The sequence below is a fragment of the Oculina patagonica genome, chromosome 9 (assembly GCF_052425735.1).
Source record: "Oculina patagonica isolate OP01 chromosome 9, crgOcupat, whole genome shotgun sequence".
NCBI classification, from domain to species: domain Eukaryota; kingdom Metazoa; phylum Cnidaria; class Anthozoa; order Scleractinia; family Oculinidae; genus Oculina; species Oculina patagonica.
This window is the reverse complement of record NC_135766.1, coordinates 18,848,997-18,874,369: the sequence shown is the minus strand read 5'-3', so window position 1 is coordinate 18,874,369 and position 25,373 is coordinate 18,848,997. Positions and strand designations below refer to the sequence as shown.

The window sequence follows — 25,373 nt, the reverse complement described above, 5'->3', positions numbered from 1 at the left end:
CCATCACAGGTGGTCCATATAAGCGGTGTGACCGTATGCTCCAAAGAAATGTCGAAACTGGAACATATTGTCACTCAAAGTAAACGACATCTTCTTCAAGGTATATTTTGCCGTTCCTGCGGCTCAAAATGGCAAATCACAAATTATTTATTGATATCACTTGATTACTTTTGTCGTTGTGTAGATGCTCAAAATGCCATGGAAGCACATCATCATCACAAGAAAAGAAGAGATGCACAAACACAAAATGTGCAAACAGCATCTCTTCAGCAAATCCGTAAAGAGATTGACAGGAAATTGAGTCAAGTTTGCAGTACCACAGGCAAGATTTGCCAAGTTGGCCCGCCAGGACCCCCGGGAGACCGTGGAGCACACGGGTATCCTGGATACAAGGGAGAAAAAGGAGCATCTGGGATACCAGGCCCACAAGGACCTTTGGGTCCTACAGGAGCTCAAGGCCCAAATGGAAAACGAGGACCACAAGGACCACAAGGAATTAAGGGTGAAATGGGCGAGGAAGGACCCGTTGGCTCCCCTGGGGTAAAAGGAGATGTTGGACCGAAGGGCCCTAAAGGAGTAAAAGGCTCAATTGGCTTCAAAGGGAACAAGGGCTCGATGGGTCTCCAAGGCCTAAAAGGAGAATGCATCATTTCGCCAAAGATCAGTGTATATCCAGTGTCCTTGGATGTCTTTATCAATGAAACGGCGACATTTTATTGCTGGGTTGATGGTCAAACATCTAAAAAGATAACGTGGAGTAAGCTTGTAGATGCCTTGTCCAACGATACTACTGTGAAAGATGGCATATTGAGTATCAACAATGTACAGCGGTCTCATGATGGATCGTACATGTGCACGGCATACACTGGGCATGGAATTCTGAAGACTTTTAGTAGTTTAAAAGTGAAAGGTATAAATGTTTTATTCTTTTTGACGAAATGTTGTAGATCTAAGTCTTTTCTTAACGGTTTTCTATTTCACTTTTTCTTGCTTCTTTAGTTCAAACTTTTTTGATTATGTTATTTATTTCTTTTTTTTTCTATGTTGCCTTTTGTGTCTCCCCAATTATAAAGGATACTAATGATTCGATTTTTTTTTTCACGTTCTTTTCTAGACTTGGGTCACAACTACTGACCTTGATGACGATGTTTTATTTGTTTTTCTTACTCAGAGCCGCCAGTATTTACCAACAAACCTCCTTCCCAAGTTGTTGCTCTGCGAGGGTCTTCTTTAAGCCTCTGTTGTGAAGCTACAGGTTCTCCTCCTCCTAGCATTGAGTGGTTACGTGCTCAAGAGTCTTCTCATTCAACATTGGCTTTTCATGAGAGCGCATGTCTTGAAGTCAACACGGCTAAGGAAATCAGAGAAGAACATTATATTTGCCGGGCAACAAATCAATTTGGAATAAAGGAAACCGTAACAGCCGTAGTGATTACGAATTTAATAGGTTACGATTTCTATCAGTTACAACTTGTAGATTGTATTCTTACTCTACGGTCCAACAACCACAAAAGTGACTTTTATGTAACAAGAAAATTCCCAACAACCAAAATAAGTTTGTTTTAACACGAATACAGGCAGATGATGACGAGGGTTTCTTTGACCTATTAATTAACTTCACTTTTTTGGGTATTACTTCGAAAAATATCACTACTATTTCTAGTTGATTGCGTTTTTTTTTTTGCTTTTATTAGGTTCGTGTAACCAGTTTCAGAAAGAACACCCACGGAAATCAGAGGATGGTATATATCTTGTAAATTCCCAAGGCACTCATACCTTCGCGGTAAGATCAAATTTTAATAACGCGCGATTCTGTAATGATTATCATTTTTCGTGAACTTTACTCTTAAGGTGATTCCAATGAATTCATATTTGCGTCATCTAGCGCACAGGGCCCGGTTGCATAAAACGCCCGTAACACTTACGGGTATACGTAGGTGTACTCGTAACTTAAGTGAGTTGCATCACTTAAGTGGTTCACTTTCGGGGTACACGTAAGTGACTGCACGTACGATTTTCGTAAGTGTGCACTTAAGTGCCGTTTATGCAACAGAAATTGCGGGTGTTGCATAAAGCTTTTTTTACGTTAAAAATAGCACGTAAGTTTACGGGACCTACATAGGTCCCGTATCCGAGAACTTTTTCTGAGAAGTGAAAGGGAAGGTTTTTGTCTTATCCACTGCTTAAGTTTTAAACACGTCATCGACAAAAAAAAAACAACAACATAGATTCCCGACAGATGTCGAAGTAAAATCACGTTTGAGTATCATTTCCACTCATTTGTTGTCTCATTTAATGTCTAATGTAGAAATTCAAGCCTTTATACACATCTCAAATGAACAAAAAATTCAATCAGAAAAAAAAATTAAAAATGACTTTGAGAAAGTCTACACAAAGTTAAGTGTGCCCGTAAGTGATCCCGTAAGTTACCCCGTAAGGCAGACACTTACGAGTGCGCTAAGTATGCTCCATGCAACACCCGTAAGTGTACCCATAACAGATTCGTAAGTGTCCTACTTAAGTGAGCACTTAAGTGGACGTTTTATGCAACCGGGCCCAGGAGTGCGCGTGCACACAGAACACCATGAGGTTTTCGACAGGGAAATCAATGGTCATTTTATTTTTAATGAGCATGATGATCACCTTTTTACTCGTGAATGTAATGAAACGAGTATGGTTATGGAAAGTGATATGCAAATTTTCACTCTGTCAGTCGGTCAGTCGGTCGGTCGATGGGCTGTTAACTTTAATTCATGAATAATAATTTATGCATTAAATTATGGGCTGTTAACTTTAATTTATGAATAATAATTTATGCATTAAATTATAAATTAATCTTCCTTTTTTTAACTTTTTGTTTCACACTTTTGAGGTTTGAACCGGCGACTCCTAACATCAACTATGGTTTTTGAAGACCAAACCCCTAACCGCTTGACCACTTCGGCGAACTGATCATTTGGGCTGAAAATTAGCATATAGATTTATTTGTGTTGTTCTTAGCCCGCTGACCGATACCGTAGGTTCAAAGTTTAATGGCTTGTATGTATAAACGCTTCTTCGAATGGCTCGATTTATAGCTCTTAAGAATTTCACATGACAAATAGAAGAAATAATCTAAGAGAAAATATGAAAATCTTCGAAGCACTGAACTGATATTCCGTGATCGAATTTTTAGATTTTACAGGCACGAACTGTGGACTGCGACTGTGTTGGGTATTAAAAGGTTGATTTCAGGACAATTGTATGAATAAAGTCCAATTTTAGCAGTCTCTGAATGTTTATAGTTCCAAGCGTATTGTATGATAATCGATAGTCACGATACGTAAATAATTTATCGTAAAAAAGCTCGCCAAACTGACGAATTTGGTTGCCTTTTAATAATATACTGTATAGTACTTGATTTGCATCTCTAATAGATTCATAAAAAAAGGAGAAAGAAAAAAAAAGACGTCGTATAAAATTGTAAAATAGATTGTCGTAAAAAAAAAAAATAATAATCGTCCCCGCTGAGAATCGAACCCGGGCCACTGGACTGGAGGGCCAACGCATTACCACTACACAACGCGTTAGCAAGCTTGCACTTTATGCTAGAAATTAGTGTTATATAACGAAGGCTTTTGAATGGATTACCCGCGTCCGCTGTAAACACAAGGAACCAACGTGATCATATCTCCCTTCAAACAGCTTCTATACTAACATGCCGCTCACAAAAAGACAGAATCATTTCCTAGCTCTACACCAATACATTTAGTATTCTCATTCACGAGTGGGCTAACAAAGCGCCTTTGATTATTACATGATTTTAACGAAAAAAAACGGCTCCTATGATATATCTAAGTTTTAAGAATTTTTGATTTCCCGATTTTGAAATATTCCCTTTGAATCTTCTTCATTAAGATCCGTTTTTACGTGTTTCAATGGAAGCACATAGTTGCTTCAATAGCCCTTTTGTTCAATTACTTTTGTTTTTTCCGCAAAATTTCGGTGTTTTACTGTAACATTAGTTTTGTCACTAAAGGAAGATATTCATATTCTACGTCTATCAAAAAATTCGGTATGTATGGGCGCCTCCCAACCAAGGCAAGGATTTTTTTTAATATTGCTTTTATAAACTAGCAAAGTAGTTCTAAACCATAGTTCTAGAGCACGAAAACAAACATTTTGACCCCATCTTTTTATTTCATTTATTTGATGTACTAGTTATAATTAATAACCTGCAAGGTTTTAAAAGATTTTGATTACAAATTATTTTTCAATGGAATCACCTTAAACAGAACAATTTCTTGTTATTTAGATTCATTCATATTCTAGTATGGCGTCAAGGGGGATTTAAACGAAATTAATTTAATCATTCATCCCTTAATAATTTCCGGCCTTTCTTACATGGTTAATCGTATTTAAGTTAATTCTAATTTCTGCTGAAAAACTGTTTATTGTATTTTATTTTAATTTTTTTTCATATTAAAGTCGGCTTATATTTACCACCGCCTCGATTAGTTAAAATTAATGCTGTCGACGAAGGGGAACGTTTCCTAATAAGCTCTAATAGACCTTATTCACGATAGCCGCCATGTTTGTTTTCGCTTTATAATGTACTAGATGAGACACGCGATTTCTGTGGGGACAATCAAGCTGAAATAGACAAATTTCAGCTGGTTTCCAATTATGTCTGATAACTTTTTTCACACCATGCTTTAGTTTCAGTTTTGTTATAAAAAAAATATTCTAAGTTTTACGAAATTTCGGCGCTTTCATAAAAATTAAACGGCTTGTGTAGCTAACGAGTTAAGTTATCGGGCAACCTTTTTTCAAACTTACCTTAATAATGGAATATTATTCTATAACCTGGATCTCAAATGTAATTTTGACGCAGATAGTTCACTATTTAGACTAGCCGATTTTCCGAGAAACGGCATCATTTCAATGGTTGCTCCCTGTCAAAACACGTGGCTAATCTGCATTATAATATAAAAACAATCAGGGCGGCTATCGTGAATATAGTCTATTTTAAAGAAATCGAAAATGCACAGAATTATCTTTCCCTTCCAACGATTTTTAGGACAACTGCTGACATACCAATTCGGAAGACAAATGTTTTATATTTAGGGGTATAGACACGCATATAAAATGCATGCAAGAAAGAATAACTATTCACACTATACTTGGAAAATTTATTATGAAACAATAATCGAAAAAAACAAACTGACAAGTAGAGATTTGCTAAAACAAATGATGTTAAACTTTTCACAATTCAGTTCACTTTAATTATTTTCATTGTCATCTAGCTGCTCATTGAGAGCAGGCCGAAAGGGCAAGTGATAGAGTTCCCATCGGTTGCAAATTGTTTTCTTTCTTTTTATTTTTCCTTTTTGAAGGTTAGGCAAAATGATAATATCATTAGAAAAATTAAGTTTTGGTCTATTTCAAGAAAACTGACATTAACACAATATTCCGGCTGATAGTTAAGCATGCATGTACCGTATTTATTCGGCTATAAGCCGAGACCCTAGACTTTTAGTTTTTGGAACCAGTTAAACCCTGACAAAAAATAAACCCAAATCACTCGGCTATAAGCCGAGACCCAATTTTTCCTTCAAACTATAGAACAATCCACGTGCAGCGAATCAACATATTCGTTAAATCACAACTATGTAATTGAAAAACAACAAATCACTATTAAAGAATGAATTTATTAATAGAACCGTTCACACGCGTGACAAAACATTCACCTGAGTTCAGAATCCCATCTCAAACAATCACGCATTCTTCCGAAGAATTAAGCAGTTATCGATCATCATGCCAAAAGCTACTGGTTTTCAAACAACTAAACCTTCAAATTGAAAGTTGTTGTTGAGGTAGAGACAGTTCAGAACAACTGCAAAATTGCCAGAGAATACGGGATGATTCCTGATGATTCAGTGAATCTTCAGTTCGTCGCAATTCGCCAAGTTGCTAGCGAAAAGATCAAGCAGATCATGCGGGTGAACTTTAAATGCCATCAAAACGTAACATGTGCTGTTACCAGTATTTGTCGAGTATACTGAAACCAATCAAACTATTCTGAAGTGGATTCTTTTAGCGGAAAAGTCATGGTATTTTAAGTTTTCGCTTTTGAACAAAAATATCACATGCAGACGATTTCTGTCAGATCGTGTTACAATGTTTACCAAGCGCGTGGGAACGAACGCTTCTGATTGGCCAGTTTCTGGTGTCGCAACAACGAGTCAAATAGATTGATTCCTTCTTGACCATTCTTCTCTTGAAAAGTCACGTTAGCAGTGACTCTGCAAATTAACTAAACTTAAAGAAAGGAACAGAAGGAAAGGAACAGAAACAGTCTCAGGCAGGAATAATTATTGTAGAAGAGATTTCGAGGAAAAAAAGACATGCAGGATTTCGAATGCTCTCGTCAGTTCAAAAGACGATCACGTACGCCGACAAAACAAATAATATTCCAGAGCGAGCCGATGGAGGACGAGTTCCAGCCTAAACAGCAAAGAAAAGACAAATAAAAAACTTCATTCCTAACGTTGCGTCATTAAACCAAACGGCTTTTTAGGAGCCGCCACTAAAATAAAAGGTAATGACCAAGAACAAATATATACAAACGCTTGTTTTAACAATTGTTTTAAAATTAAAATTTTCGTTTGTTGATGACCGCTCGGCTTATAGATGAATATTTCATTCAAATTGAACTCTTTTCTAATACCATCTATTTTTTTCGGAAATACTCGGCGATAAATCAAACTCCCAATTGTGTTGAGTTTTAACCAGTTCTCAGTAAGATTTGGTGAAAATATATAGTCTTTGTGTACTTCATATATGCGCATGCGTTCAGCACAAAATTCCGTTTGCTTGGGTCTACGCCTGGAAGAATGCATACCACAAGGAGAACATTGGGTTTTCAGAAACAAATATATAGCCTTTGTGTACTTCATATAAAGTAACACAGATAAAGCTCGCATTTTAGTTAACCCCCTACCCGCTTGAAAAGATTAATTAATAAATTAATTAGATTAATCATTCAATTAAAATGTGGACAGGAATCGAGTGAAGGATGGAAGGAGTGAAATCTGCCCCATCACCAAACTAGGAATTTTCCAAGTAAAAATGAAGACAAAGAAAGAAAGATAAATGTGGCCCGAACTACATAGGTTTTCGTTGCTTCTAGCCTTATTTGTATGTATTATTTATTTTGATTATAAAAGTTTCAAGGTTAATGATTTTGAATGGCAAACGAACAATAAGGTTATTTTTGGTATTAGTTTATTTGTTTGTTTGCTTGTTCTATTATCCGCTGAACTGGCATTCGGGCACTAGGTGTATCGGCGAAGTGTACACTTTGCTAAGGAACACATATTTCGATCACATTTTAGAGAATTGTGTACCTTTTCTTTAAATATAGACTAAAAAGATTACTGTTTTACGATAGGTTTATTGTCACATGACATCCGATGGTAAAGGATGGACTCTTGCTGCCCGTTTCTCAAATAAAGACAACAAGAACTGGATGAGTGACAGTGGTAACTGGTGGTATGACCAGCAAGTTGCCATAGGAACAACAACAAATCCATTCAGTAACACTGATATGATCTCACCAGCCTTTTGGTTGGTCAGCGGCAGAGAGTTTAAGATCACGCGCAGTGATGACCCCAGTCACACTCCTTTGTTACAGACCACAGGTAACTGTTTGGCTGGACAAACATTCCGATCTAAAATCACAAGTTATGGCGACTTTAGAAATGGCAAAGTTTGGGCCAGTAACAAGTGTCTGGGAAGCTGCACGGTTCAATATGGCGGTCAGTACAAGTCAACAGACGGATTTCAACAGGCTGAGTGCAGTGGAAACATCCAAAGCGCCAACAAGATCGGCTTCTGGTGTGACTCGGATGGTGATGGATCAGTGATGATGATTGGTGGAGGGGGAAGTGCTAGGGCTTGTAAACGAGCTGATCACGGGATTGGAATAACAGAGACTGACTCTGCTTCTTTTATTGAAGAAAGCAGTCAAAGGGAACACGACTTTGGTTATTGTCCTGATCCTGGTACTTGTAGAGGAAGCGCAACATCCCAGTCTTACTCGTTGAATCTGTGGATCCGTTGAGTAGGATCAATCGCAAACTGCATCTACAAGAAAGTTACAATCCACATTATGCTTGAACTCTAAACTGGCTTTTAAAAATAAAACAGTGGTTTTATGCTGATTAAAAACGTTTCATAGAATTCGATAGGACTAGTTTTAATTAATTCAATTTGTAATACAGTCTTTTTAGTAAGAACTTTTATTTGGGGTACAGCCTAACGTTGTTAACATTTCGATAATTTGAGCTTTACAATATTGTTAAAACGCTCCTTTGTCAAGTTTCAATTCAAAGTGGTACTACACTAAATCATTCAATAACGTATTGAGATTGTACACATACATCTCTATGTGACAATGATGGTTCCAATTTGGAGTCCATTTATTCGTAAAAACTGAGTTGAACTTCACCCCTTGGTTTGTCATCACCATGTTCTGAGATTTTGTCTTTTCCCAGTCTAAACGTTCTTATTAAAAAGGTTGTATCTTGTTTTAAATCAAGCAGGGTTACATTCTTATACATCTTATTTTAACCCTATTCAGACCGGGGGGGGGGGGGGGGGGGCTTTGAACTTTTATAACTTTTTTAAGATTCAACCAAACGCTGCCAAACTTTCTGAGTTTTCCTAAAATTTATCTGGCAACAATTTGGTAGGGTTGGATGATGTGTCAGGAACTTGACATCACCATGGCAACGGCATTTTGACAGGCATGTTTTCCAAAATTTGTAATTTTGCGTGTTTCTGTTAATAAAAATCAACTTAAATGGGATTATTTTTACATTTTTACGGGTTTAAAGCACATTTTTATTCATTTTGAGTACTTTGCAGTGATTTTGGGTGGTTTTCTGGCATTTTGGAAAAATTTTGAAATCCAAGATGGCGGATCCAAGATGGCGGCTGTTTTGACATCATGATGTAATTGTCACGTGATGTGACGTCACCAACCCACGTGACGTATACCAAAAGAAAGAGTTTAGGTTGTACAATACATCCTATAAGTTTCATGGTGATTGCTTTTATATTCTGGAAGTTACATAGGGGGGCTTCCGAAGCCCCCCCCCCCCCCGGTCTGAGAAGGTCCAAAAAAGCCCGGTCTGAATAGGGTTAAAACCAAGCCCGAGGTCCGTATTGGGAGAATATTGGCACAAGGTGTTATGATAAGAATGCAAAGATTTTCATTAATATATCTTTATTGTGTGGGTCAACTAACTTCTTATCCAGGGAAATACGTGGAAATGATTGCAAAAATGATTTGTAAGGAGAAAACACATATAAGCACCATTTGTAAAACTAAGTTGTTAGAAAACAGCTCTAAAAGTAGTTACCACGTAAGGAAAGGAGGAAAGCAAGAAGCAAAGATTATAAAGTAAGGCAATGCTATTAAAAATTAAAAACGTAATTTGAGTTCAGTTTAGTTTTCCCACAACTTGATTCCCTCCGCCAAATGAGTGAATTTATCGCCGGCAGAATGCTGGAGATAAAAAGCGTGATAAAGAGACAGCGCAAACGATCCGTCAACTTCATCCAACAGCTGGGTAAAGCTGTTATCTCTTTACTTTCAGCCAGAACTTACACCTCCATCTGTAAGCTACCCAACAGAGAACAAACAGTTCGATACAGTGGAATCCCGATTAATCGAACACTCGATCTTTTGAACCTAGTGATAACTGCAACAATATAAACGTCGATCTCCTTAAGATTTGCTTCAGTCAGTCAAACACGCAATTTTAACGCTTATTTCTCGAACCGAATCTCGTTTTCCTTTCCCTTAGAAGTTCGAGAAATAGGGACTCCACTGTATTTCCTCTCAATAAGCCGCGTCAAGGTATCCTTCTTGTTTTCGTTTTAATCTCAGTTACGAGTAAAGCTCGCAGTTGTTTTGAGTTGGTCATGGAAAGCACTGTGCCAACGTTTACACAAAGCTCGTACTTAGGCTCTTTACTCGCGCTTTTTATCATTACTGATTTGCTTCATAGTATGGCTGAGTTATATGGTTCTCACCTCATCGATACGAATTAATATTAGTCAACATTTGTCAGATAAATTTCCCCTACAGCAACATATTACAACAATGCACACTTACCCAATTAAAATGCGGATCGGAGAAGCCGCATGAAATCTTGTTACTATCTTGTCTTCTAATCAAACTGCAATGTTGTTGCACTGATTAGAATTTGAAGGCGAATTTTAGGGCCAGGGACACTCCTATCCAAAACGGGATGCTAGTCCCCCCGGGCGAGGGAAAGCAGGCTATGGTAGTTAAAGCACCGGAGAAAGTGCTAAGGAACACAATATAACTAAAGGCTGCTAGGTTCGAACTTGGCCAAAAATCGTTCGCTGTATTAAAGGTAAAGTCGAATTCACACTAAGCTTGCAATTGTTTTCACTCGTATACAAATGTACTGAAGACTTGAGTGAAGGGTGACAAACAATAACTTTAACTGGAATAATAGGTGGGGGTGACCTGGTGCCGAGCTACTACGCCAGCTCAGTTCCAGATTATGCTCGCTTCCCGTGACTAATATAAGAATAAGCTCTAAAGAGGTTACCATGGTTACATCATACCTCGCAGTGCAGTACGTGAGGAACATAAAGTCACAATGTACACACTGTATCAATTAAAAATGGTAAAAAAAAAAAATCATTAACCTATCAGGTAAACAAGAAAACAAAGTAACTTTATGTTTGTAAGATAAACTTTTATTAAAAAGGCAACTGTATTTAACTAGCAGATATATGGTCAAAAGGCCTCTTCAGTTCTATTAAGCCCCTCCCTCCGTCCCAAACAATAACAACGTTTATTTATACTGTGAGGTTACAAGAAGATGTAGAGTTACAACATATAAATTAAAAATACAAACCTAATAGAATCCCCGTTTCTCGAACCCTCGGTTCCTCGAAACTCCCGTTTTCTCGAGCCAATTTTCATTTCTCTTGAATTGTACTTCTCTGTAAGTTTACCCCGCTTTCACAAATCAACTTTCTTTTCAATTGAAGTTTCGAGAAATCAGGATTCTATTGTACTAACAAAGGGAAACGAAAGCTGGCTCGAAAAATCGGGATTCTACTGTTAGTAGCTTTATTTACACGTTCCCATGAAAGAACATTTTAGAATTTTCTTCAGGCGATCTTAATAAAAGCTACATCCATTCTATTAAAAAAACTAATTAATACATTTACTTGATATTCGCTGCATTATCGCAGCCATAATTAGAAAAACAAATGTCATAATTTTAGCTTTAATAAGTTTTAATCTTTCTTCACAAATTCCCGCTTTTTCAAAAGAAAACATCTGCTGATGTCTTCGTATAAGTTAAATGATATCGATCATCGTTTCGCCGCAAAGGCTGGCAAACGCCACGGAAAAATGTCTATATTTTATCATATGATCTTTGTGCTTAACTCATATATATCTAAACGATTTTAAGTTAACTCTCACAAAACTGTCGCTTGTTTCTTGTTTGTTGTTTTCTCGCGCATAACAATAGCTTGTCAACTGATTAATTTGCTTACATTTTATAGAGGGAAAAAACTAACCGTTGTTTTTTATATGTTAGTAGGGGGAGGGGGGATGGCAAGAACACTCGTCCATACCCCGTCCCCCTCCTCCCCACCATTTTACTGTAACAACCAATGGACCTCCTCCAAATATTTAACTAACCAGAAAAGACCAATCGTTACGTTTTATTTCAATTGACGCAAAATCGAAACCCCTCCTTAAAAATAAACTTTGAAAGTCTCTTTCTATTCCCTACCGACATCTGTCCAGTGATAGACGCAAAAAAGGTTTTGTTCATTTTCCTGTTTCAAGGAATAGTAAATATCGCCATTTTCGCCGCCAAAGAAGACTCTACTATTTCTCGTTCAGAATTCGTCACTACGCGAGAAAATAAGCGGCTTAAAGGCCACGTTGTTAAACGGTTTGAGTCTCAAAGGTTGTTGAATACCCACCTTTCGGTCTTGACACGTGCACTTTTGTGCTTTTTTCTGACAACGTTTCTCGAATGAGCTGTATGCAAAGTGCCCGATCAAAGCCTAGGTCCGAAACAATTATTTTGGCAACATAATGAAACGATTTCGTGCGTCGGAATAAAATTCAATATTCATCAAAGTTAAAATGTAGGGTTTATCAAAAAATATAATAATCCATGATCTCTTCTTTGTTCCCGCATATTCATATTCGATTTTATTCCGATCGACGCCCGTGTGTGTTTTTTTTTTTTTTTAACTCCGATATCGCTTATGGCAGCCTTCGATGCAAGAGCAAACCTTGTGGCCTCCTATCTTCTCGCTATTGCCGTTTTACGGCGAAGGAGGGATAGAGAGGCCAAACCGAAACGTAATTCTGGGTAATTTTGATTCGCCATGGGACAGTTTGGATTGCTTCGATCGTCTCCCTTAGTGAAAGTAGTTCTCATATAATCGTTCGCAATCGCCGCGGTCTGCGACCGATCTCCTGGATTGAACACGGGCGATCGAAGCGATCATAATCGCCTCTATTGTTAGCCACCAATAATTATAGCCCCAAGCAACCGGTCCCTTATCATGGAACAGCCACTGCGTTAAATGGCGTCACAGCTTTCATCGGCGTACGAATTTGTAAATTATTTTTCACAGAAGAATCAGCTGCTTTATCCCGATGTTTATTTTTATAAAGAGCACAACGTTTTATTTAATGGTTGGGCGATAATATTGTTTCATCGCTTTTGTTGAAGACAAGTGCAAAGTTCACAGTTGGGCGCGTTCTTGCGATATTGGACCTCCTAAACAACAGTTAACAAGTGTTGCATATGATTTTCTACTGTTTCGGATATCACAGATTTACATAAACACATCTCATTGAAAATTTGTTTTCGTTAAATTTGATTCAAATGTTTTGTTTTGTTCATGCTAGTGATCATACATTCTTAACTAACCAGTTATACCAAACTGAAACGTAAACATTAATCAGTTGAAAAAGGAAGTAGTACTGAAGTAGGTTAGTGAATAATGATAATATGGAATAGTTATTCCATTCGCAAATGTTTGATACCAATTACTTATAATCAGCTCAACACTACGCACGTCGGTTGTTTAGCGCCTCGTCCCAACTTGCGCTCAAAGTAATACCGAAGAACAGCGAGCGGGGAAAAAATCCAGCAGAAATGCAATTCATCGCTCAGTCTTTTCTAAAGTGACCTAGAATGTGGAAAATACAGTGAACGATTCAGGCTCATGGGAGTAAACGAAACATTGTGGAACTGTACTAGATTAATAAAGATCAAACAAAGATTTACTCATCTACAGCACTGTCGTTAATCAAGAACAGGGAATCGATTGGACTGAAACTAAACTGTGCTCACAAACAATTAAGTACGTGTAAAAAGATTTGGTAACACAGTGAAATTGTCAATAGCTAAACGAACATGAGCCTCGAAAAAAAGTTTCACATTACTGTCGTCACAAATAGTTGACTACCTCGCCTCCAATATTTATTTTGCTGGCTTCAAAGTCTGACCTTTCATAAGCAATTATTTGCTGAATTCATAAGCCTTAATTGTCAAGATAAAACTTGGTGAATATGCTAACCTTATCTCTGGGCGAAACGATTACAAGTTCTGAAGGAGAATGCCGTTCATCTTACTAAAAAAAAAATAGCGCGGATCAATGTTCAAATTACAATTTGATTTGTGATCACAGTCGCCCGATTTGAAGTAAACAGAAGACAAGGAATTGAATGTGTTACCGTTTGTTGCATCTAGTAAGTCTGGCTCTGTCGGTTTCGTATAAAATAAATTTTCCATAAGATGTTTGAACCATCCAGCTAAGTCCGGTTTAAAAAGCAATGTAGAAGATCTGAAATTGAAGTTTAAGTCCCTTGCAAAACTTTAAAATGACTTTGCTGTATTAAAATGTTAAGTTTGACCAAATTTATGGCAGCAAAATGAAAAAAAAAAAAAAATGTATCGTCAGTTCACTTTGGTGATTGTTCGTGCGAAACGTTGTCTGTCACCAATTGAAACTTCAACATGCTTTTTTTTGGGCGCGTTCACGCTTATTTAATGCAACAGAAGGTAAGACAAATTCAATTCCTCGCCTTCTCTTGACAACATTGGCCTGTGCCTATGTTTATAATAAGACAGATGCAATATTGAAATTGACTAACGGATTTAAATTTCAAATAATTAATATGCTCTAGGGGGGGGGGGGGTACGCTTCACTTGGCACGACTGTAAGTCTCATCTAAAGCATCGTGAACCAAACTTTATCTGATATGAAATAATTTTAATTATTTTTTTTTTTGCAAATGTATAAACATTTCCCTTTCCTCAAGGAACGCTACTAGGCATGAGATGTTTCTAGCCAAGCGCTAGCAATCTCTGCTCGTAATAGAAAAACGCCACTAGGCATGCGCTGTTTCAAGGCACTTTAGTGAAGTGTCGGTTTGCAGGTACATTCCTGGTTATTTGGCGGTTAACGGTAAAGAAATTACGCGGTTTCGGTATTTAGGAGAAAACGAAAGCTTTTTGCGGTCTAGGATCGAAGAACAAAATATGGCGGTTTGCGTAAGATCACCTATAATTAATAGACCCTCTTAACAATTGCATGAGCCATTCAACACCCATCAGTTAATTATTTTCTCGTCAGAACGAACATATCTAGCCTGCAAATAACAAAACATCAGAAATTCAAAGGAGCGATTAAGCAATTTTGATCTTTATTCTTCCCACTGCATTTGAATGAAATGCTGACAGTTTGTAATTTTGTGAAATGTAAAGCATGAAAACATGCATCAGATGTATGTTTTCCTTCGACAACTGTAAATCCACTTGCTCGATACGATTTAGTCGTTTATTAAACGACGTTCGGTGGCTGCGAGTATATCTCAACGTCCCTGGACGATAACCCTGAAAGATTTTCTATCACATTTTCAGCATCATTTTTAATAACTTCGGATACACGTTTTAGCAATTTTTTTAAGCACAAAATGTTTCTCCGATCTCAAGATCCGCCATGGACCACCAGAGCCCCTGAAAACTGAAGCTTGCTTGACCATAATTAATATATCCCCATATTACCCCAACCGTTCTATAAGATTTTACATTCCACGCTTAACAAAATTAAGGAATTTGTCCTGCGTGGAAGCAAGTGACATGTTCTAACTTGATCGGGTGCGTTCAAATCAAATTTATTTCATAATTGTCACCATATATTTACTGACCTAACAGCTTGCTATAAATTATTGGAATATTCAGTTTTTTTCATGAAATTATTTAACAATAAGCCGTATCACAGTTTTCGACCCCATCGTAACGGGTAGGCAACGCGGGTAGAAATTACAGTGTTTGTATGGAATCCAACGGCAAATATCTTTTACAAAAATTAAATTTTTGACAACTTATGAATGGTAAAGTTAAGATACTAGGTAAGAGTTTTATTCGCCGAGTTTGAAGGATGTATCTGGGCTAGCAGGCGTTCATTTACGTGCGTCTTTAATTCCCCATACATTTGTTATTTTTTTTTTGGCAAATTGACGCGGCCCGCCCATAGACTACATTCTGCTGCCTCAAAGACACGTATTTATTGTCGAAGCAATGAACGCCCTACGTTGTTCGAAGTAAAGGCATTATGCATGTGACCGTTCGTGATTATAGCCCCAACGTCACCCAGGAATATATTCACATCTGCGATTTGATCAGTTTATTTGATCAGTTTACAGACCAGTTCAAAAGGAAATTTAAGCACCGTTACCATCGTTGTAACGTCGTTGGCTGCCTACAGCTCACTCCTGTAGTCTATAATTACAATCCGCTGCTCTTGCACTATAGTTTCCTGTGTAAAGCAACTTCCTGTTTTTCCCAATCCGTACTTCTGTTTTGTCCCACTTCTTTGTTTGCTATAGTTATTGTGGTTTTGAGTCTATTGTTCGACACCAATAATTATAGCCTCAAGCAACCGGTCCCTTATCACGGAACAGTAACTGCGTTAAATGGCGCCACAGCTTTCATCGGCGTACGAATTTGTAAGTGATTTTTCTACAGAGAATTCAGTTGCTTCATCCTGTCGTTTGTTTTTATAAGGAGCACAACATTTTATTTAATGGTTAGGCGATAATGTTGTTATATGCCTTTTGTGAAGACAAGTGCAAAGTACACAGTTGAGCGCGTTCTTACGATATTGGACCATGATTGCCTCTTAACAAATGATAGCATACGATTTATATTGTATAGGAGATCACAGATTTACATGAAAACATATCTCAATAAGACTGTTTTTCTGTCTAATAAACGAAAATTTGTTTTTCGTGAAATTGGAATCAAACGTTTTGTTTAGTTGTTTTTGCTAGTGATCATATATTCTTAACTAACCAGTTATACCAAACTGAAACGTAAACATTAATCAGTTGAAAAAGGAAGTAGCACTGAAGTAGGTTAGTGGATAATGATAATATGGAATAGTTATTCCATTCGCAAATGTTTGATAAGAATTGCTTATAACAAGCTCAACACTGCGCACGTCGGTTGTTTAGCGCCTCGTTCCAACTTGCGCTCAAAGTAATACCGAAGAACAGCGAGCGGGGAAAAAAAATCCAGCAGAAATGCAATTCATCGCTCAGTCTTTTCTAAAGTGACCTAGAATCTGGAACATACACTGAACGATTCAGGCTCATGGGAGTAAACGAAACATTGTGGAACTGTACTAGATTAATGAAGATCAAACGAAGATTTACTCATCTACAGCACTAGTGTCGTTAATCAAGAAGAGAGAATCGATTTGACTAAAACTAAACTGTGCTCACAAACAAATAAGTACGTGTAAAAAGATTTGGTGACACAGTAAAATTGTCAATAGCTAAACGAGTAAAGCCTCGAAAAAAAGTTTTACATTACTGCCGTCACAAATAGTTGACTACCTCGCCTCCGATATTTATTTTGCTGGCTTCAAAGTCTGACCTTGCTGCAATTCACAAGCCTTGTCAAGATAAAACTTGGTGAATATGCCAACCTTATTTCTGGGCGAAACGATTACAAGTTCTGAAGGGGAGTGCATTCATCTTACTAAAAAAATAAGCGTGGATCAATGTTCAAATAACAATTTGATTTCTGATCACAGTCGCCCGATTTGAAGTAAACAGAAGACAAGGAATTGAATGTGTTACCGTTTGTTGCATTTTGTAAGTCTGGCTCTGTCGGTTTAGTATAAAATACATTTTCCATAAGATGTTTGAACCAACCAGCTTAGTCCGGTTTAGAAAGTAATGTAGAGGTTCTGAAATTGAAGTTTAAGTCCCATGCAAAACTTTAAAATGACTTTGCTGTATAAAAAGGTTAAGTTTGACCAAATGTATGGCAGCAAAATGAAAAAAAATATATATCGTCAGTTCACTTTGGTGATTGCTCGTGCGAAACGTTGTCTGTCACCAATTAAAACTTCAACATGCTTTTTTGGGCGCGTTCACGCTTATTTAATGCAACAGACGGTAAGACAAATTCAATTCCTTCTCTTTACTTCAAATCGGGCGACTGTGATCAAGAACCAAGTTTTGATTCGAGCATTGGCCTGTGCCTATGTTTTTAATAAGACAGATGCATTATTGAAATTGACTAACGGATTCAAATTTCAAATAATTAAGGTGCTCTAGGAGGAGGGGGTACGCTTCACTTGGCACGACTGTAAGTCTCATCTAAAGCATCGTGAACCAAACTTTATCTGATATGAAATAATTATTATTATTTTTTTTTTTTGCAAATGTAGAAAAATTTCCCTTTCCTCAAGGAACGCTGCTCGTAATAGAGAAACGCCACTAGGCATGCGCTGTTTCAAGGCACTTAAGTGAAGTGTCGGTTTGCAGGTACATTCCTGGTTATTTGGCGGTTAACGGTAAAGAAATTACGCGGTTTCGGTATTTAGGAGAAAACGAAATCTTTTTGCGGTCTAGGATCGAAGAACAAAATATGGCGGTTTGCGTAAGATCACCTATAATTAAAAGACCCTCTTTACTTCTGGCTCGAGCAAGCTCTGCTCAGTGGTCGCATGTACCTTAATAGCTCATTTGTCAAATGTCAAGTGTCAGCAACTTATGCTCATTTCACGTTGCTGTTAATTTCCGTTTCCTGTTATTCTGTTTCCTTTGTAAAATATTTCATACAATCACGTTTTCAGTATTCTTTTTAATTTTTATTCACCGTAAACTAAAATTTTATCAGATAAGATATAATATTTAGATTTTCTTAAATTCCGAAATCTCTCAGTATGCGTTGTTTCTATACAACATTCAGGCGCTAGCAAGCTCTGCTTGTGATAGAGAAACGCCACTAAGCATGCGCTGTTTATATTCTTGCGCTAGCAAGCTCTGCTCGCATTAGCCTGTAGGCATGCGCTGTTTCTAGGCACTTTATTTTTGGCGCGAGCAAGCTCTGCTCAGAAATCGCACGTACCTTAATAGCTCATTTGTCAATTGTCAACTGTCAGCAACTTATGCTTATTCCCCGTTGTCGCTAATTTCCGTTTCCTGTTAGTCCGTTTTCTGAGTTAAATATTTGATACCGTCATTTTTTTAGTTTTTATTCATAATGAACTAAAATTTATCTGATGAAAAATAATTTTTAGATTTTCTTAAATTCAGAAAACTCTCCCATCCCTGGAGTAACGCTACTAGGCATGCGCTATTTCTAGACAATATATACTCTAGCGCTAGAAAGCTCTGCTTAATAATCGGATTTACGTCAATGGCTCATTTATCAACTGTCACCTGTCATCTGTCATTTCTAATTAGGACCCCTTAAAAGAGAGAACGTCTGAGATCGTTTCCCATTCTCTACAGAGAACCAACTAGTAACGCTGGTCTAACTTGTCGCAGAAGAGGTTAATCCGAAAGTGAGCGCGAAAACTACCGATCGGTAAGTCACGTCTTTTATCATGCTTATAAGATATATCAGATGTCTGATGTAGCACCTCTCAGAGTATAAGCCAATGCCAAACATGCGGGATTGAACGAAACTAATTTCTCTTTATCGACGCATTCTTCACAACCAGGCCTTACATAAGTATATAATATACCAAGAAAACGAGTTATTGATTACTTGTGTATCGCGATACCTGAATTTTTTTCCTTCATTTTCCTAAGATGGAGGATAAAGTTATGGTTAAAAAAAACGCTCCCTGCCCTTTTGCAGGTTTTCAATAATTTTCCTTTAAAGATTGTTTCCTCCTTTTGCACACGTATTTGAATAAAAATAAGTTCTATGACAGAATATTGCTCTTTCATGCACTGATAAAATAATGAATTGAAGCAAGTAAGTTAAAGTAAGGTTCCAAAGTACTAGGCAACTTAGCAACACAATATTAGCCACAAAACGTCGATTTAAAAAATACATCACTGCGTTCTCCAGGTAAAAATGAATGGATCTTCGAATTTTATATGCCTTAAACGCCACCAGATTTTGAATACAAATTATTGTTTTGTAAACTCATAAATAGAAAACAGCGACTTCGAATGTTGAAATGTAACAATTAAAACAATCCTATTGAAAACAATCGTGCCTAACAAACTCGTTTGGATAATGCGTGTGTGATCTTCGCACAAGCAGGAAACGTAGGAAGACGCTACGGCAAAGAGAGATAAAAAAAGCGCGGGGTTAATTTTTTTTTGATACACGTCTAAAATCTGTTTAGCAGAATTAAGTTGGAATTTAAAATGACTTGGTCTGGACTTCAGGAATGAATGCTGGCAAAGGCAGGCTACTCATGCATGTTTCTAGGCAATACCATTGCACTAGCAAGCTCTGTCCAGTGATCCGCGGGTTTATCTTTATAGCTACAATCTTTAACAAAAGTAGTTGACACATTGACTTCGCTCTGATGTTTTTATGGCAAATTTACCACTAGTTTTGAAATTTCATGACTGTCTGCTAATATAACCCCTCCCCCATCCAATGTTGTAAAATAGCAAAGGGCTCCTTGAAACAAACTATAGCATTGTTAGGGAAAGAGGGGTTGGAAAAGTGGGGCAAAAGAATGAAATTAGTCCAAATAACAATAAAATAGGGCCTAAATTGATAACGCGTCAACAGTTTTGTCAATGATTTTAGTTTGTTAAAGTTCATCTTTCAGCAACTAGTTATTATTCCTTGTTACAGCGAATTTTTATTTATATATTTTTTCCCTACTTAGTCCAAAAAATCACATTTTTCCCTTTGTGACTTACGTTTAAAATAATGTATCGTGAACTGAAATGTCAATTTTATGTAGGTAAGAACAGACAAATTTGCCTGAGCCCCCCACTGCAAAGCTTTCGTCGTATTTCGTTGAAAAAGAATATACGTCTAGCTTAGAGTGTTAAAATGATCGTTAGTCCAAAAACTCTTCCTGAATTTGTTCAGGTTTCGTTGATGTTTACCTGATAAGGAATACTTTTTCTATGCAATGTATGGCGCTAGCAAGCTCTGCTCAGTAATTGAGAAACGCAACTAGGCATGCGCTGTTTCTCGGCCCTTTTGTTCTGGCGCTAGCAAGCTCTGCTCAGTGACCGCACGTATCTTATCAAGAATATCCTTCCGCTAGACAAAATCAAACCATCATCTAACCAACCCGCCTTCCTCTATGGAACAACCAAAAACCACATGTTCAACAACCCTCGTGAAATCAACCAAGAAAACCTAAAGTTGCGTCCAATTATCAGCACTTACGCCACTTATTACTATGAGACATCCAAGCTTACATTGGCAAAAGCAAACGTAATTTCGCAGTGCGAAGAGCAGAGCACGATAATTAGACAAATAACTCGGAGCCAGCCCGCCACTTGGCAAAAAATTCAGATCTATTTACACATAGAACATCACGTTTACGAAAAAAAAAAAAAGGAGTTTGGCCTCCAAAAATATCAAGTCTATGAGGGCAAAAGTGTGACAAGAGGAGCACTTTATCCCCATTCCCAACTTTATTGAAATGGTTACAAATAAAGAAAATGATATCCTATGATACAATCAGAAAAATATACAATGTACCTTTTAAATGTAGCAAACATGGACTGGCCTAATACAATGTTTATCTAGATGCTATGCTGCTAGCTACAATTATTGCAAATGGTATTTAACTATTTATTATTACATTGTTAACATTGTAGCGATCTGGAAAAATATATGGGATAGTTTCTAGCTAGTTGATACATCCAATTAATTATGATAAAGGTTTGAGAAGTCCTCTGCCTAGTGACTACTGGCACCACTTTATAAATAACTCTTTAAGGAGCTATAGAGTGGGATGGGAGGGAACAAAATAAACCACTAACTGCTTGAAAACAGTACTGACTTCAGCGTAACTCGTGTTGAAACTGAACAAAGAACAATAAGAGCATTGAATATTCTCTTTACAAATGTCCGATGCTATTGGTAGACGATGGGTTTCCTTTGGGTACTCACGTGAAAAGATCACACGAAGAAGATTACTGCCGGGACAAAGATCAAAGCTCAAAAAAGAGTTATTGATTAACTGAAATTTATTTCCGATGGTCAATAAATTGTGATAGAGCGCCGAGGCCACGTTATCACTTTTTGGTCAAAATTGCGGCGTCAAAATTATAAAGATTTGTACAAAACTTTATCGATAAAATTTAGATCGAAAGAAAATATAATAAACAGCCAGATGTATGTCGTGTATGTGATGTTGCTTGACTGTTCCAAAGCATTTAAACCGGATTGAAAAACGCATTGTTTCTCAACAGAAATGGCTACTCACCTGAAGATCCTTATTTTGACTTGTCTGTTGTCGCCTATGGTTTTAATGGAAGAAATGAATCCCGTCATGCTTGAGCAAAGAGCTCGAGGAAGGCTTGGACAAAGAACAAGCAGATTGGAAGAACGAATGGAAGAACAGGAGAAAAGGACAGGAATGCTGGAAGAAACGATAAGAATGCAGGAAGAAACGATAAGAATGCAGGAAGAAATGATAAGAGCACTGGAAGAATGCAAACGTAAATATACGAAAAGTCATACATGTATACTCCTAGGGGTACGTAAGGGCGACGGTGGAACTCCCTCCCTCGAATTTGCTGTTTAGCAATACTTTGCTGCTTGGCAACTACAACTTAACCCTCGGACGTACAAGCGAATTAAAAAAAATAGCAGTGAAATTCTATCAGTTTGTATTCATGCACTTCGCAACGTTAGGAAACTAGAATAACTGTGAACAAGAGCATTACAGTTCTGATTTCCCGCAATTGCAGTTTTTACAATAACTGAGCGAATATTCTCGCGCGCTGATTGGCATTTTTTGTGAAAACGAGCAAAGTAGAATGAAACTCGTTGCTGACGTAATCAGCAAAGGTTTTTTTTTTCAACTCTGATTTAACGCTGCATTCTCGATGAGGCAAAAATTATACCACAAAAGTAGTCTTCAATGAGGAAATCGTCTAAAACTTACCGGTTAAAACTTAAGGAACCATTGCAACCTTAGAGCGAAAAGATGAGAATTTTTATTGAGGATTCAGACCTGAATATCGGCGGTGAGCGGAAATGTGTGCTGTCAATGAAATTAAGAAGCTGAACCGCGTTTTAGCGGATTATTTTGTTAACACTTTTCACTGGATTAAAGGTTAGTTGAACAATTCGAATTTCCCCTTCTATTTCTGGCCAAATCTCATCAAACTTTTAATTTACGAGCCAATGATTCTCCGAATAACAGCGACGAAATTTAGATTCTGCGGCGTTGCGGCAATCGCATCTTCTCGTGTACTTCTTTCCTTTGTTTTCAAATCAGTTTTGGCTTTTTGTTGTTGTAATAAACAAATTGACATCAGTTTTTTAATGTTTCTGTCCTGTTATTCACGATAAATGTTGTCATAATATTGACAAAGTTTGTTCTAGATCCACGAGTCGGCAGGCGAGTCAGATCTACAACTATTTGACGATGTTATGACGCAAGTTTATTATGAATAACAGGACAGACGCATCAAAAAACTGATGTCAATTTGTTAAATTAATTAAAGAGAAGCAAGAAAATGAATTCGGGAATATTTTGATTTATTGTTAGACCATCTGTTAAGATATTATTAGGGCTAAGAATTGTCGCCAACTTTCCTAATTGAAAGAAATTTTAGTGCTATTTATAGCTCCTCCGAAGTCATTCCATATCATTTTAATATTTTATTTCAGCCTGCTTGAAAATACAAGAACTTAATGAAACGGTCAGTGAGCTGCAGGAAACGATCAACCCCGAACCAGCTGGTAAGTTGCTACAACCTGTTCTGATAACTTTTAATATTTATTGGAGATAGAAAACCCTGCATTCGTTTTCAGCAACTCTTGCTTCGCCTCGATTAGTTATAACTAGTAGCGGGGACAAGCACCGTCTTATTAAAAAAATAAATAAATAAACAAAAAATAAATTAAGTTTGAAGTTTAATGTCGAGGTTTAATTACCTTTGATAAGAGCGTCCATTAGCTGACAAATTCGTTATAAGCAGTACCAACTCTTAAATTACCGTAAAAACAGTACTCTCTCTCTCATACACACACAAAACAGTTATCGCATTGTATTCTTAAAGAAAACTTTCGTTATTATACCAAACTGCTTTAAAACAGCCACACATCGATAGCGTGTTTTTTTTTTACTCATCTTTTAGATGTTCCTTCGTGTGAAGAGGCTCTGATGAGAGCGGGTCAAACGTTACCGGATGGAGAGTACCCGATAAGAAATGGACAATTCTCTTTTCCGGTAAGCAAGATGAAGAAGCTATCACCATCAGATTAAATTATAGGAGCACTTTCAGTTACATTTTTCTTTTACGTATGAAATTTAGTTATATTTCTGTTACTCTAGCACAATTTTTGTTCTGTCATGCGATTCGTAGCGACCTCCAATTATTAGTGTAGGACTACAAATAACCCTGCAAAAAAAAAAAGGGTACAGTAAAGTACAACTCAAAGTTCTACGTTTTTTTTAAATTTGACTTGTTCCTTGTGTTAGTTGCGTCTCCCTGCCGACCTTAAAAGTATCATGACAAGAAATAGCTACAGTACGCATCAGTATTATCGGACCATTTTCCTATAACATGTTAACTACTAGAGATATGTGACTCACAGGATCTGGTAAATGTAAAGCTTATAACAATGTAATCGATAACAACTATGACCATAAACCTAATGCCATAATGGTCGCCATTAAGTTTGTCGGCCAAAAGAAATATTTGTCACGAGAACTTAATTACTTTAAGTTTAAGAGAGAAGTCAAAATGAATCACTGTATGAAGTTTTTAGGCCATATTTTTATCTTATCAGAAATTACAGGAACAAGAAAGGACACTTATCAGGGCTCTGGCGCTGTGAGGTCGGGGGGAGGAGTGTGGCGTTTTCATGTAAATCTCTTAATCTCTTAATTTGATTAAGACATAACTTTGCAGAATTCAAAACAGAAAGCACCTACAATTATCTGAAAAGTTTTTTTTTGAGTTTCACAATCATCGTTTTAAGGAACCTTGCCTGGCAACAGAATACAATGGAAGTCACGTTTGCATGAGGCTTATAGGCGTACGTCAAACTTTAGACTGCCTTAGGCTGACTAGGCGAGGTACTTGAGCTCTCAGCGTTTACTCTAGCATTGAGTAACTGTTACTTTCGAACTTATCATTTCCATAACAGGTTTACTGTGACATGACATCAGATGGCGAAGGATGGGCACTTATCGCCAGATTCTCAAATAAAGACAACAAGAACTGGATGCGCGACGATGGTTACTGGTGGTATGACCAGGAAGTTGCCATAGGAACAACAACAGATCCGTCCATTAACGCTGACATGATCTCATCAGCCTTTTGGTTGGTCAACGGCAAAGAGTTTAAGATCACGCGCAGTGATGACCCCAGTCACACTCCTTTGTTACAGACCACAGGTAACTGTTTGGCTGGACAAACATTCCGATCTAAAATCACAAGCTATGGCGACTTTAGAAATGGTAAAGTTTGGGCCAGTGACAAGTGTCTGGGAAGCTGCACGGTTCAATATGGCGGTCAGTACAAGTCAACAGACGGGTTTGAACAGGCTGAGTGCAGTGGAAACATCCAAAGCGCCAACAAGATCGGCTTCTGGTGTGACTCTGATAGTCGTAGTGCATATGGTGATGGATCAGTGATGATGATTGGTGGAGGAGGATTTGATTGTGAACGTGCTGATCACGGGATTGGAATAACTGAAGCGAATAATGCTTCTTTTGTTGAAGAAACCTATGGAGGACAAACTGAGTATGACTTTGGTTATGATGCTTTTATTTATAACGCTCCGTCCCAGTCCTACTCACTTAATCTGTGGATCCGTTGA

At 37.5% G+C, this 25,373-nt stretch overlaps 1 protein-coding gene across 4 annotated transcripts; it reads left to right on the top strand.

The window, feature by feature from the left end:
- Positions 1-393: 393 nt before the first annotated feature.
- LOC144666363 (uncharacterized) lies at positions 394-25,373 on the top strand. 4 transcript variants are annotated; one of them, XM_078527785.1, is made up of 6 exons: positions 17,952-18,962; positions 21,785-21,964; positions 22,007-22,033; positions 23,214-23,285; positions 23,684-23,775; positions 24,699-25,373. In XM_078527785.1, exons 2-6 carry the CDS (start codon positions 21,787-21,789, stop codon positions 25,371-25,373), a joined length of 1,044 nt encoding a protein of 347 aa, XP_078383911.1. In that variant the 5' UTR covers positions 17,952-18,962; positions 21,785-21,786. The 4 variants fall into 4 exon arrangements, with proteins under 4 accessions (XP_078383907.1, XP_078383908.1, XP_078383911.1 ...); XM_078527784.1 differs by having other exon boundaries at positions 21,785-22,033; XM_078527781.1 differs by lacking the exons at positions 17,952-18,962; positions 21,785-21,964; positions 22,007-22,033; positions 23,214-23,285; positions 23,684-23,775 and adding exons at positions 394-910; positions 1,172-1,447; positions 1,695-1,783.

Excerpts from the sequence above, each read along its gene's own strand:
- LOC144666363 (XM_078527781.1), top strand. The coding sequence starts at position 508 with ATGGGCGAGGAAGGACCCGTTGGCTCCCCTGGGGTAAAAGGAGATGTT. Across the intron at positions 911-1,171 it reads TAGTAGTTTAAAAGTGAAAG|AGCCGCCAGTATTTACCAAC; the intron begins GTATAAATGTTT and ends TTTCTTACTCAG. Across the intron at positions 1,448-1,694 it reads AGTGATTACGAATTTAATAG|GTTCGTGTAACCAGTTTCAG; the intron begins GTTACGATTTCT and ends TGCTTTTATTAG.